Source organism: Ruditapes philippinarum, unplaced genomic scaffold (assembly GCF_026571515.1).
Source record: "Ruditapes philippinarum isolate M1 unplaced genomic scaffold, ASM2657151v2 ctg609_1_1_1_1, whole genome shotgun sequence".
NCBI classification, from domain to species: Eukaryota; Metazoa; Mollusca; class Bivalvia; order Venerida; family Veneridae; genus Ruditapes; species Ruditapes philippinarum.
The window spans coordinates 530658-546681 of NW_026853899.1; the positions used below are offsets into that span (position 1 = coordinate 530658).

A 16024-nucleotide genomic window follows, 5' to 3' on the forward strand; every position below is an offset into this window, starting at 1 on the left:
AACCGTTCCTATTTTATATATATGATAAAAAGAATATAATATTCGTGTCGATTCAATTATAAATTTATTAACCTCAATACTAAATTTATTGAACTCGTTGAATAAGCCAGAGGCTCGCATAATATGATTATTTTCAACTCGTTCAATAAATTTAGTATTTAACCTACACACATTTAATATCCTCTATTTATCTTTTATTACTTATATGCTACTTCCTAATATGGAATTGTTTTTTCTTTCACATAGAATGGAAAAATCAGATCATTTATGAAAAGATTTGCCATAATCATGGGGGCATATTTTTACCCCCCCCTCCCCCCACCATCAACTGGCTGGCTTTCTGTCCCTTAAAAGTGTTAACATTTTCTTCTTGCAATCTTTCCTTTCATAACCTACTGAACTAAGGTATTATTTTTATATATAATATAATATGCCTGAAATTCTTTAGGGAAAAAATTCCTGAAATAATTTTGTCATATTATGTTATACTCCCTTGCGTCTGTCCTTACCTATGAATGATACATTGTGTGACTTGGAAAACAATGGGTAACAGTAAATTCTCTTTTATCCTATTCATTCTGTTTTGACTTATGTGTTTGTTTAAGCCTTGTGTGGCTAAAAAGATTTTAAAAAAAGCCACACAATGTATCATTCATAAGGACGTCAGTCAGTCAGTTAACAATTTGGTTTCCGGAGCTTAACTTAAGTTCCATTTGGCCCATAATATTTAAACTTCATAGGATGACTGTCCATATTAAGTAGAGGACCGCTATTGATTCTAGGGTCATAAGATCAAAGGTCACTATAAATAACTATAACCTTAAAACTGAAAACAGTTTCCGCTCAATAATTTAAGTATTAATCAACCTACAGCTGTAAAATTTTATAGGATGAACAGCCATGTCCAATACCTGACCCCTATTGATTTAAGGGTCATAAGGTCAAACATCAGGGTCACAATGACCTGAACACTGAAAATTATGGTTTCTAGAGCATTACACAAGTTCCATTTGGCTTACAGTGTTCAAATTTCAAAGGATTATTGCCTATATCGAATAAAAGATCCATATCTATATTGGGGTCACAAGGTAAAAGGTCAATATCAAATGACCTTGATATATACTTTTTCGGGCTTTTTATGATCCGCCTAGCTGTGCTCTTGTGGACAATTTGATAAAAGAATCTGCCTTAGGGACATTTGGGTTAACCAGACATGTTCTTGATTTTCTTTGAAATTTGCCATCTGGCATATTTTGTCCTGCCTCATTAATTTTGCCCTGCCTCAGTTGAGCTCTTGTATATTTGGTGTTTTTATTTGTACCTTGCTGTATTGTTACCACTTAAATTTTTATATTTTTGTTTGCTCAACCATTGTATAAGTCATCAAGTGCTTACTTAACCATTTTATTAGTAATCAATTGCATATATTACTCATGTGTTTTGTGTTGTGCTGTAGATTTCCAGGAATCCTGGGCCAATGAACTACAAAAATGATAAGGTAGTAAAAGTGAATGAGCACAAAACAAGTGAAATGAATGATGAAAAAAGCTTTGTTTTTAAAGTTAAATTGTCATGTAACTCATAATTAGCTCACCTGTGCACTTTGTGCTCAGAGGTGATGTAAGTTGTTAGTGTGTCTGTCCTGTTATCCACAATTTCTTTTAATATGTTATCCTTTAACAGTCAGTAGAATTTGACCAACTTCACATGAATTATCCTTAAGTCAGACCCTCTACAAAATTTATTTGAATGGTTTTAGTTTTTTGTATAAGTAACATATGTCTGGTTTAGAAATAGCTCTGTCCTAAGGGTCACTTAGTTTACATAAACTATATGCATACATATGGGATATTTAGCATGTAGCACCACCTTATGGTCCCCTTCTAAAGATAAATGAATCATATCCTTGGATTCAAATTGGCCCTTCTTCAGGGATCATTTAGTTTATATTAACTTCTATAATGGAAAAAAACAGTTTAATTTTCTTATGGAAAACAATACCGCTCAGAATTTTCATAAAGTGTTGTTTTACCTACTGGAAATATACATATTTTTATATTATGCCCCTGTTTCAAGCATGTATTGTACAAAAGTTATATAAATTGTGCCCCTTTGGTCAAAATTTAAGGCCTGGGGCTCTTTAGTTTATATATGATTTTAAATTTAACATACACCTGAAATCATCTTGTGTGAAGAAATAAAATGTTTGGCATTTAGTGTTTCACCCAACCCAATTTGACAAAAGTACTGACTTTTTGTATCAAATTATAGAAGTCAGATCAGATCCATGGCCATTATGATGCTCTTGCTTTTTTTTCATAGTTTTTGATGAAAATTTGTTTTCTTATGTTCCTTTTTTTTTTAATTTTTGGTGAAAGTACACTTGATTGCATAGAATTTGAGCATCTCTTTTTATTTTTACATTTTTTCACATGCACATAAAATTATGTTATTGATGCTATTTTCTATATTTTATAAGAATTCAATGCATGTCTTCTTTCATTTTAAATAACCTGTTACAAAGTTTTTGTTAATGCCCTTTGTCATCCACTGGCCAATAGATGCAAAACAGATAAACATTTAGAAGCTATGCAGAACTGTAATTGCCATGGCACCAGGTCAGAATAACTTATAAAAGTTCAGACAGGTGGGCATTTTAGGCATAACAGGGTCCACATGGGTATTTTTTATTGAATTTAGTCATTTTTTATGATTCCTAAGTTTTATTTCTTTTTCTTAATGGTCACTGAAAGTGGCTTCTTACTTTGTGGTTACATTAAACTTTCATTTTATTTTATGCATATTAAACTTGCTCAATCCGTCTGTATGTACGCCTCTCTGTTCCCACTAACACAACATTTGTATTCAGACTGTAACTTTGTCATGCATTTAAGGATTTTAAAATAACTTATAACAAATGTCTACCACATCAAGATGATGTGTAGTGCCCAGTGCGACCATAAAAGTCAAGGTCATGCAATTTATATACTTACAATTTCAAGGTTCATATTCTCACAATTATTGTTTTAAGGTGTTTCGTAACATTGTAATGAAAGACCAATGTCACGTAATTTGTTTGTGATAAATTATGTACTCTTGCAAAGGTTTTTTTTTTCAGTTCAAGTTTCACTTGTTCAGAGAAAAAATCCAGCTTAAATTACAGTCAATTGTCATATTTCCTCTTTGTACATGTATATTAACATGAACATTTTTTAACGTTGAATGTAATTTTTTTTAGCTCACCTGTCACAAAATGACAGGGTGAGCTTTTGTGATCGCTTTTCGTCCGACGTCTGTCTGTCGTCCGTCCGTCTGTAAACTTTTACTTTAAAAATGACATCTCCTCATAAACCATTGAGCCAATTTCATCCAAACTTCACAGGAATGTCTTTGGGTGGTCACCTTTAAAAATTGTTCAAAGAATTTAATTCCATGCAGAACGGCAACCGAAAGAAAAAACTTTAAATATCTTCTTTTAAAAAACCCAAAAAGCTAGAGCTTAGATATTTTGCATGAAACATCTTCTAGTGAGTGTCTACCAAGTTTGTTCAAATAAAGCCCTGGGGTCAAAATTTGCCCCGCCCCAGGGGGTCATTGATTTTCCCTATAGGCATATAGTAAAAAATCTTCTGTTAAAGAACCCAAAGAGCTAGACCTAAGATATTTAGCATGCAACATGTTCTAATGGGTGTCTACAAAGTTTGTTCAAATAAAAGCCCTGGGGTAACAATTTGTCCCTCCCAGGGGGTCATTGATTTTCGTTATTTGTGTATAGCAAGAACTTAAAAAATATTCTTTGAAAAAAACCCAAATAGCTAGAGTTAAGATATTGGGCATGAAACATCTTCTAGTAAGTGTCTACAAAGTTTGTTCAAATAAAAGCCCTGGGGTTAAAACTGGCCCCGTTCCAGATGTGTCATTGTTTTTAAAACTTTAAAAAAGTCTTCTAATAAAAAATTCCCAGTGAGCTAAAGTTTAGATTGTTAAGCAGGAAACATCTTTTTGTTGGTGTCTACCAAGTTTGTTCAAATAAAAGCCTTTGGGTTAAAATTGGCCCTGCCAGGGGGGGGGGGGGCAGAGGTCATTGTTTTTCATTATATGTGTGTAGTAAAAACTTAACATCATGAAAAATCTTCTAATGGGTGTCTTCCAAGTTTGTTCAAATAAAAGTCCCGCTTCGGGGGTCTATATACAGGTGAGCGACCTCAGGGCCATCATGGCCGTCTTGTTTACAATTTATTCTTTCTGAACCTAAACACAAACAAGCATTTCAGGTAAAAAAAATACAGGGATCTTCTACAATGCTTATAACATAAAGTGATATTGTTTAAGTTTCTCTCTCTCTCTCTCTCTCTCTCTCTCCCTCTCCCCCTCTCTCTCTCTCTCTCTCTCTCTCTCTCTCATGCCTAGCATATTTTGCATTTTAATGTATTAAAATTTGACGAGCAGGTTTAAAGCTTTGTTGTTTTATATTTACATCCTGATTTAAAAAACAGACACTAATAATGTCAGGGATAATAAGTTCATTGAGAAAGATCATCTACAAAAAGATATGAAAACATAGTTATATATGTCACAAACCACTTTGTGGAAGATAGAATAGTAACTCTGTTGCTACTGCTTATTTTCCTCTACTTTGTAATTCATATACACCTTGATTTTTTTCTTGTAACTGGCAAATATTTTCATCTTAATAGGATCATGTGCAAAACGCATGCCTTAATTGTGGTGCTCAAACTTGAAAATTTCACTTTAGATTTAAATGTCAAGACAGTTTTATATCCCTTCCATGTATCCTATTCCACTTTGAGGATTTCTTCAAACCTAGTACAAATGCTCACTTCAACAAGGTTCTATGCCTGTTCAAAGCCTAGGCCACTGTACGATTGTACAATTTAGAAATGACAGAACATTAATTTGCAGAAGATGATGTGGATTTCACTTCATATCAAAATCTTCTTTCACATAAACGGATACATGTATACATACTGCTAGTGAAAACCTAAATTCTTTGCGGCTGTTTTCCCGCATTTTTTTTCAAGATTTTTATGAAGCAGTCCTAATTTAAGTTTTGAACTGATTAACCCTAAAGAAGGTAAGAGTAATTCCAAACCCTAAATTGGTTAGCCTTTATAAAATGAAATCTGTCGAACGGCTTCGCCGTGTCCATAGGTAAGCATTAAATAACCAATATATTGTTTGGCATTATATTTTTATTCGTTTCCATCTTAAAACGTCTTATTATGCAAATTATGTCATCACCAGGTAGATAAAGCTTTAGGAAGCATATATTTTACAATATGACACAATTAGATTTCAAAATACGCCGAAACGTCGTGAACCATATTTGATGTTGTCAAAAAAAATGACTTCATTTAAACCACATTTAACTTTGCAATCACAATTAATATGTGGGACTGTGCAATCAACTCAAAGTAAGGAATTTAAAATGCAATTATTATCACACTGGCCATAGCTTTTGCAGAAGCGTTTTTTTCATAGCAGTGGCGGTGGAGATTTCGTTGCAGAAGCGGTGGATAAAATATGAACGTTTGCTGCTGTCGGTAAGTTTATGTCTGAATTTTACTTTATGTTTTAATGTTTAACTGGAAACACCTTGTGAGACTGGAGCCCACATATGTACTTTTCCAACTTATTACACGCACACGGTGCAATTCATTGCCATTTTTGCTAACACTTATGTACAGTTTGACGTAGGGACGCCACTTTTACCTATTTTTGGTTAAAATATGTACAATTGTGTGTAAAAAAACGACCACTTAATACGCCAGAATTACATCATATGTATATACTTGCACCAAAACAACCATAATTTGGAAATTTTGAAAATTGTTGTTGCCTTTTTATAAAAGTATTGACAAAAATTGATTACAACGCAGACGGCGGTGGATTCGGTTTGAACGCAATGCGGTGGTCCCGATACCATTAATGTTTATTATGAGGGTTAAACTTGACATGATGCATTTTTCAATTTAAAACAAAAATATTCTTACGTTGACATCAGAGAAACGCTTTCGTTTATTGTTTAAGATAATATGTTTGTATGTTATAAGAATCTTACACTGGCTGCCGGTACAGACCGGACTGTCTAGCTCGAGGTTAACTGTTTACTGCGGTACCCGAGAGCATGATATTCCGGGCTGTACCGACAGCCGGTGTTTTATTCTTTTTTTTTTTTTGCATATTATATATCAATTATTTTCAAAGCAGAAATCACGAAATCTGATATTCTAATAACGCACTTTTTTCTTATGACATTTCCACTTCATTCATAATGGTAAAATGACGTCAAAAATGGCTCGCAGCAATGACGTTATTTAAATCGAGCGACTTGTTTTAGACAGGTCTTTCTAGCATAGGTGTAAACATTAGACAATCCAGTCTGATATGCAAGAAACAAACTTTATAAAACTGCACGTTTGTAACGTCGCCTTTCATTGGATAATCCTAATAGTTATTTAGCTTTATATACAATGTACAAGGATGCTGTCAAATTATGAAGACATATTTTTTTTTCTATAAAACAGATGCTTGCTGTATAACAAATGTGTTATGAAGATTTTTACGGGTTATATGGTCGTATATAAACGATTGCAACAAAACCTTAGCTTAGCCGTTCGGCAACAAACGGTCATATAACCTGTCCAAAAACGGTCATAAATACCTGTCAAAAAATCTGTTAAACTGATATTATAATAATGCACGATTATCAAATGGAAATCGACGTTACAAACGTGCAGTAATATAAAGACATATAGGCATATTTAAAGATGTTCGGCATATATTCTTTAAACGTGGCATGATGTTAGAATATGATAAACATTGCAAGCCAAAAATTTAGGGGGTCAACGATCTCATTTTCTGCACATGATTTTTTTTTTACTTATTTGGGGTAATCTAAGGGGCAGATAACTTATACATACGTCTGAAAACTCATTTTTTTCCTTTTGTAATGTTTTTTCAGTATATTTTTCCATATTTTTAACAAAAATATCCATTTTATGTTAATGTTACCTTTAAATTTTAATTTTTTCAAAGTATACCATTTTCTTCGATGTCAATGTCATAATTTAAGCAAAAGAAGAAGAACTCAATATTCGTTTCAAATACAGAGAAAGTAAACAAATAAAAATAAGAAAAATGGGTCTGGTTTACTTTTCATGTGATAAACTTGAAAACGAGATAGGTAGATGGTTTTCTCTAACACAAAGTTTGGAACATTTTTAATTCTGACTCCCAAAACGTATATTTTAAGTCGTTGGTTAAATAAAGTAGTAATATTTCATCAAGCGTGTTCAATAATTCAGTACTGAACCCAAATCGACCATGTACTGCACAGTCTGAGTTAAATCTGTAAAACTTAAAGACTGTTGTTTTCTTTTTTTCTCATATTATGTTTCTTTTTAGCCAAATGTAAGATTGTAAGTCCTGTTGTCGCAATATGAAACTCTTTTGTAGCATAGGCAAAAATAAAAACACGTTCCCTGTTGTAGCAATATGAAACCCTAGACCTGTTGTTGTAATATGAAACCCCTGAAAAAAGTAACCAATGAACGAGTATCTAAATATGTACTCTCCAGCATATCGGTCGAATATTCTTCTTTCGCTCACTTTCTTGTCTGAAGTAGCGTAAGTGTATTCAGTGAACTTGCGAAGGGAAAGTACTAAATATGACATTTCTATCATTATCCCTTTTACTGTCGCAACAACAAGTAAACCCCAGAAAAATTAACCAATCATTGGACATGCTTTCGAGTGGTGCACTCCAGTTAACGCACTATGACTATGTATATGTTTTACGATTGAACTGTGACACATTTTTAACAGAAAGGTCCCAAAACTATGATACAAGTATGAATTGGTGTTCTCAGTATGGTAATATAACACAGTGACATTCAAAACTGATATTGTTTTGATTTAATCTTTACGGGAATTTCTTTTACGTATGTATTGTTAAACCTCGAACTCAAGGTCTTTTTAAATCCCAGGTTGAACGCAAACTATTCTACCAAAGGAATACAAAGGAAGGAAAATGGAAGCGCAACTCGAACATCTATTTGCATACATAATCCTTTTATTTTAACTAAACTAAAGAAACACGTTTTTTGATGTCAAAGTAAGAATATGATTGATCCAAATTGAAAAATGAGTTATGTCAAGTAAACCCTCATAATAAAAACAATAATTGTATCGGGATAAACGCACTGCGTTCCAATCAAATCGACCGCCGTCTGCGTTGTAATAATTTTTTGTCAATTCTTCAATAAAAAGGCAATGCCAATTTTCAAAAGTTCCAAAATATGTATGTTGGCGTATTTAGGGGTCATTTTGCACTAATGTGTACATGTTTAAAGCAAAATTAGGCAAAAGTGGCGCCCCCTCGTCAAACTGTACGGAAGTGATTGTACAAATGGCAATTCATTGCACCGTGTGCGTGTAATAAGTTGGAAAAGTACATAAGTGGGATCCAGTCTCACTAGGTGTTTCCAGTTAAACATTAAAGCATAAAGACAAATTCAGTCATAAACTTACAGACAGCAGCAAACCGCCATATTTTATCCACCGCTTCTGCGACGATATCTCCACCGCCGCTTCGATGGACCCACCTACCCTTTAGTCTAGTTTAATGATGATGATAATGCCTTATCATCAATTCGTGCTTAATTTATTGGCGGGATTTGTATGCTAAGTGTTCTATCCAATGATTCAAATTATCGAATAAATATTTTTCAGTGGATCTATACAATATAGAGGATATTTGTATAGTTCAGAGTAAGATCAGACTATATTTCACCGAGTGAGCACCAAAAGGTATATTTCACGAGTGGTGCAGCCACGAGTGAAATATGACCTTTAATGTTCACAAGGTGAAATATATTTAGATCTTGCACTAAACTAAACAAATTTTCTTTTTATTATATGCAAAGAAACGTTATTAAAAGACATTTAACCTAATACTGAACCAGAAGCGCGCTAAATAATAATGGAACGTGACGTCATTTACGACGTCACGTCATTAAGTTGGTACCCAGTATTGTGCACGCTGATATTTCACTGAAACAACGTAAGGGGCTTAAATTCAAAACAGTGAAATTATCAAATTGATAATTTCACTGTTTAAAACAGTGAAATTATCAGTTTTATATCACTGATGTATTTCTATAAACCACCGAAAAGCATGTAATAAAAATATTTAATATGTTTAATGTACGAGAGACATAAATGTTTAAATGTATATTAAATTAAAAATTTATCACTTTAATATTTTCAAACTAGTAAGAGGTAAAAATAACCCATTCTTTAAATTTTATTGCAATATGTATTAACCCATTACTTCATGAGCATTTTGCGAAAAATGACTGTTTTCATTGAAAGTCTCCCGTTACAAGTTTAAATTGCTATAATACTATAAAAACTGCTTCAACACTAATCAAACTTGGCACAAATGTTGACTGGACCATTGCCCTTGCAACAACATGCTCAGGCTTAAATTTTCTGTTACCATGGCAACGAGGGGACGTCTCAAAATTGCCAAAAAATCACTATTTTGCGTTGATTTTTTCCATCAAAGTTGATTTCAAAGTGCTGCAACTTCTCAATGGATTGAGATAGAGTCAAATGCTTTTTAGCGTTGATTACACGTTGCCTTATGATCAATCTGGGGCCATTTATAGCCTCTCACAAGTCCAAATCTTTCTTGGCGATGAGGGGGACTCCACCCCCTTCAAATCCCCCACCCCCCCAAACAAAGGGGGCACCAACCCCTGATGAATCTTTTGGTTGGGGGCCGCGCCGAAAAAGAGGTCACTTTTTTAACAACATTTATCAAACAAAAACAAGTGTGCGGGGCCTAAATAAGGCATTTTTTTCACCATTTGAGACAACCAAAAAGGGGGGGGAGTGAAAAGGGCGTTAAAAGGCGTGTATATAACGTAATGGGTTAATGAGGTGTCTGATAAAGCAGGGTCTTTCAAATAGAATTGAAAGACCCTGGATAAAGGAATAGCATTGTATATGTATTAAATTTCCCATTACTCTGTTTTGTAATGATTTCTTTGTTGTTTATATGGGTTCTTTCTGCATTGTTAATTATTTGACCTAAAATTACATTGCAACATGTTTGTTATAACGACGTACCTTTGCTTATAAGCTTACAAGAAATAAACTCTGTTCTATTATGTTTTGATAAAGTTTAATTTATAAGGCATGCACTTTATTTAGCAGAAATCAATGTACGTGTATATGATCATGATGATAAATCCAAAATAAGTTTGACTTGCAAGGAAAATGGCATTAATTTCTTTGAGTTCTGTACTACATTTCTTTATTAACATTACTTTCAGAAATTTTAAATTCAATAGTGATATAATTGAAGAATGATTAATGAGGTAGAACAAAGTTTAAGAACGATAAAATTGATCCTTATTTCATACTTTCCAGTGTTTAATTGTAATATCAGATGATTATATTCTGATAAACCACAAGTGAATTTTTTAAAATATAATTTTCACTGTAGGAAGAGTATATTTGAATGCGGGTGAATTAAAAGAATATCATAACTAATTGGAATAACAGGCAAAATAAATGCCGTCATACGTAAATTTGGCTTCTTTAGGAAAAGAAAGTCGATGTCATCATACATCATGTTAAAATGTACAAAATAAAAGAAAATTAACAGAATTATATTTCAAAATTGGTGAAATTAAAGTCTTATTTGGATATTTATTTTATCATTTTTAAATAATAAAATCTATTGCATACCTTGAACAAAGTTTACCTTTACAAATTCCGTGCGGGTACACAACATATAATCATCTTTATATACCTGAAAAGAATGACATTTATTGTGAGCTTTTTATTTCAACATTCGGAACTGCTTTTACTGCGCAACAAGAAATCAGATTTTAGAGTTTTTATGATTTTAGCTCTCTTCAGAATGTGTGTACTTCAGAATGTGTGTAGTAACTTTAGCTGCAAAAATATAATGATTATTGGTAGGAAGAATGTTTAATATATATATTGATATATTTTGTCTCTATTCTTGAATAAAAACAGCGCGCGCAGGTATAAAAATGAACGGAGATGAAAACGAAGTTTGACGGACGTACAGAGCCGAGAAGTTGCGATAGCTACCCGTATATAGTTTCATCTGTCAAATAACTTAAAAACTAGCGCTATATGCAAACATAGCACAATGGGGATTTGGATATTGAAACCTGGAATTACCTATTAAGGCGTATACTTTAATGCCAGAAAAGCGTTGATGAACTTTTTTGAAGTGCATAAAAAAATTATAAAAGCCCTAGAACGTATTCATGTTCTTAATAGTTTTAATTACTTCCTTGTGCTTCAGCAGATGCTAATGCAAAAATGTACATTTATCCTCAACTATTACTACATGTATATAATATCCTTAAATTTGAATTTTTAAAAAGAGATTCACGATACTATGACAGTTTCACTCTGATGTATATAAATTGTACCATTATTTATCTTTAAAGTTTACAATAATGTAGGGTTCGAGTTCAAATGTGTAGAAATATAATCACGAAGACCACCGATAGGCCTGAGGGATAAATTAAATAAAGCGTGCATTATTATACTACAATGCAAGAAAAATTAATATATATTTCAATTCTAACATGCTAATAAAAAAAAGAATTGATGAAAATATGCGTAAACATCATTTGGTTTATTGTCCCCCGCCTTTTCGACTACAAAGGGAAAATAGAAATAGGCTATATCTGCCCGTCATACTTTCAAGTCCGGTCCATAACTTTGTCATTATCAAAGGAATTTGAAATAACTTGAGACAACTGTTTGTTATAATAAAACGATGTGTCATGCGCGACAACCAGAATAAAGGTAGCACTTGCTCATTCAAAGCCAACATTGTCTATTTGAGGGTACATGTCGTGTCCGGCCATAGCATTCTTATCTATGAAGGGATTTTGTTAATACTTGCCACAATTGTTCATAATAATAAGAGGATGTGTCATGCGCAACAACTGGTCACTTACCTCCAAGGTCAAGGTCCCACTTGGAGGTGAAAGATTAGCATAGTCTGTTATAGGGTATATTTTGTGACCGGTCCATAACGTTTTCATAGATCAAAGCATTTTGAAAATACTTGGCACAAATAGTCACATTAATAAGACAATGTGTCATGCGCAACACCTGCATCCCTGACTCCAACTTCAAAGTCACACTTAGAGGAAAAAAAACATAGTTTGTTAGCGGGTATATTTTATGTCTGGTCTATATCATCTTCATAGATCAATGGGTTTTGAAAATGCTTGGCACAAATAGTCACAATAATGAAATGATGTGTCATACGCAACACGAGCACCACTACCTCCAAGGTCAAGCTCACACCTACAGGTCAAAGATAAACATACTAGTAGTCTGTTATAGGGTATATTTTGTGTCGGGTCTATAACTTGTGCATAAATCAAGGGATTTTGTTAATACTTGGCACAAATGTTCACAATAATGAGACGTTGTGTCATGTGTACTTTTCACTTTATTTCTACTGCGTTAGCAATGGAGGAAGGGCTATTTTTGTATATTTTACACCCTTTTTTGTATTGGACGGGATTGTAAGCTCTGTTTGCAATGTGCAAATTAAAATACTTGTTCGTTTCACAATGTTTACTTTTTAAATACATTTTCAAATTTTTCATGACAAAAAACATGTATCTGTAGCCCTGCTTCTTTAAAATCATGGCTGAGTTAATACGTTTAATATATTGATAACCTAATTCTACCTGATAGTCTTGTAGTAAGTCATCTCTAAATCATTTTAAAAGACAAAACCGATCATCTTATATTCAGTATTCGTAATCCTATCGGTATTATTATGAAACGGCACCCTCTTTGCACAAGCGCAGCTCATTCTTTGGCGGTTGGCGGAAATAGTAGCAATGTTCATGGAGACAGAAATGCAGTATTTTAATATAAAATCAATATGTAATAAAACGTAAATCCGGTTCCTCTACTAAGACTCGGATTTTGGTTTAGAACCATACTTATTAATTACTTGTAACATGTAAATGAATCTCAGTGACAACTTTAAGAATAATATGAAAGAGATTGGCACTGTACGGAAAGTCCGGGGGGGATTTTTCAAGTTCATGATCCCAATGTCATATTCGTGAATTCAAAGTTTTAACATCGTGAATTCATGTTTTTTAACATCTGAAGTTCACGATTTTACGATTTCAACTTCATAAATTCACGATTAAACATTCACTTGAACTTCATGATTTAAAAAGATTCACTAATTCACGATTTCAACTTCATGAATTGAATATTGAACTCTCAATTCAGGGAAACAGTATTGTCTTTTGTGGTAGCAGATATTAGGAAATTCAAGACCACCTGAATGAATTAATTACAAGTTGGTAAGATTAATACCAGTTTATCTATATGATAGAAAATTGAACAAAACAATACATATAACACGGAAATCGCAAATTTTATTTCGAAAGTATAGTTGTTTTTTTTTTCACAAAAAATAAAGAAAGAAAGATTGATTAGTAAAAGTATGAATTTAATTCCTCAACTGTTATTGCATTATGTAACTTAGAAACATAAAAATGGCTTTTTAAATGCATTTCAATAATGACATTATTAAACAACATTTTTTTACAAATTGTCAAGGTATTCCGTTAGTTCCTTAAACAGAACAGTAGCGATTTCAAGTGTGCTTGGCTGTTGAAGTTGATCTCTGTCCTGACCAGTTACTTCTTCTAGGAGGTGTACAAATATATCCCTACAGCCAAGCCTTGGAGTCATTGAAGTGTATCTTTGAGAAAGGACATCTATATCATTGAGTTCACACGGAAGTGGACAGGCACTGTTCACACCATTGAATACTTGTGGCTGATAGTACATCATATCGGGGGAAAAACCTGTTGGGCTTTCAATCTCAACTTGTCTTCTAATTCGGTGGTGATTCCACATTTCAGCTACTTTATCAAGATCTTGCTGGATTAACGAAAGAAAGCAAAACCTGACACATTCAATATGAACGGGGTCACCATCATGCAAGTAGCCAGTATCGCGAAGATCTTTAAAAAAGTTTTTCCAAAAGGTTGTAAAATTGTCTTTCAATAAAACCCAAAATCTTTCAATACGCTGGTTTGAAGTTGATCGCCCATATAAGAAGCTTTTTCTTCCAGACATACAATCGCCATGATTATATCTTAAAGATATTTGAAGATCTCGAACGACAGAATTTTCTGTGCCGTAATCCGCACGAACAACCATCGGCAGTTGATTTATTGTTTTAATGTATTCAATGTAATATCTTGCAATAATCTTTGGATCGTTATTTGTGTATGCTGCTCTCAGCCACAGCACCTTTCTTGAGTAACCATATAGCCCCATGTATTGATATCCCAAAAGGTTTAAGCTTATCGTATCCGTCAATGTGAATAATAAAGTTAGGACCTCGATTGACATATATTCGTCTGCGTAACCGACGCCTTAACCGTAAGTTGACACCAGCTGAGTCCATCGCCTTGACTATTTGTCTCACTGTGTCTTGAGTTGCAGCAACATTACCTGATGACTTTAATACTCTCCAGATTGTACGGTAGCCCGAATTTGAGAAACCACTGTGGCAAAGTTGCCTTACTTCGTTTATAACCCTCGGTAAAGGAGAGTACAAACCGTATCTTCTTAGTCCTAAGCGTTGAACGATCCGACGGATCTGTCGAAGAGTTATAATAATGTTGTGTGTACAGCAAATGAATCCACATATCTCTTTCCAGGTATATCCTAGCCGGAAATAATGGGTCACGAGAGCATCTCTTAATTTGTTTACTTCAAATCCAGGAAATACTGCTCCCACATCTTGATTTAAGAATGAAAATAACCAAATGTATACCTGAAATTATATGAATTGTGAAAAAGAGTATAAATATTTAAAAATAAATTTTCCTATGCATAATAAAGGGAAACAAAACTATTCATATTTTTTTTTATTTTACCCATCAGAAGTTTCGACCTAGTTAATTTACTTTTCGTAGAATTATATAGAAATATGCACTAATCGATTGGTAAACAATATAAAGAACAAACGTGCAAGCTATAGATAGTATAAAATATGTTCTTACCAGTAATTGTAAAACAGCCATAGGTCAGTGACAGAATGCGTATTGATCAGTATTGAAAATTAACACAGTCATGTTGAATAAATACATAGAAAAACTTTCACCTTTGCAGTTATATTAACAAAATGTATGTCAAGTTGCACGGATTGATGTTGAGAAAATATAAACATTTTATCGACAAAAAAAATAAATCGATATAAATTAGATCGTCTTATGGAAAATGTAGACAAAAATATGTGATGATGTCTGAACTGATGTCAGCAAGACGTAGAAAGTTTCAATGGCAAGACGCCTTATTTATTACGTTAAGCGACGACACAACACATCGTATCGAGTTAAAATAAGTCGACATGCACTCATGCGTATTATCTCGAACACGGCATCTCGGGGGGTCAATTCAAGCTTCCATAACTACCAGAAAACAGGTTAATTTCCCTAGGTCAAATAAACGATCACCGAAGCGATTTTAATCAAAATTACAAGAAGTCCGTGATAAATATGGGTTGCTTGTATAAATATATGTTCGTCCTTTATGTCTATCATTTGTAATATCATTACTTTCTGGCCAATACACGAATTAATGTCACCAGTAATGAAAACGTTACCTGTGTAAGTGCATATAAATATAATCGTTTTCAATGTGCCTATAAATAACTACATCATACCTATCATAGATCGGGGATTGTTCTGATGCAATAGATACATTGTACTTTTATTTTGTATGTGAAAAAAACGTATCAAATATAAACCATACCAGTCAATGTCATTCATTGTCATTGTAATGAAGAGAATCCACTAATTATATAAAAAGATTGTATTTTGATAACTTCTATGTTATTGATTTATAATTTTCAAAAGTGTGGCAACTTTATGCAATTGTCTTC

The 16024-nt window shown here is 33.3% G+C and overlaps 2 protein-coding genes across 9 annotated transcripts in view; one reads left to right on the forward strand and one right to left on the reverse strand.

Moving 5' to 3' along the window:
- Positions 1-16024, forward strand: part of LOC132738299 (uncharacterized) — a 90199-nt gene that overhangs the window by 28475 nt on the left and 45700 nt on the right. The window lies entirely within an intron of this gene.
- LOC132738294 (uncharacterized) lies at positions 13455-15249 on the reverse strand. The gene is made up of 2 exons (XM_060725762.1): positions 15144-15249; positions 13455-14914 (listed from the first exon to the last, which is right to left on the reverse strand). The coding sequence occupies exons 1-2, from the start codon at positions 15162-15164 to the stop codon at positions 14354-14356; spliced, it is 582 nt and encodes a 193-aa protein (XP_060581745.1). The 5' UTR covers positions 15165-15249; the 3' UTR covers positions 13455-14353.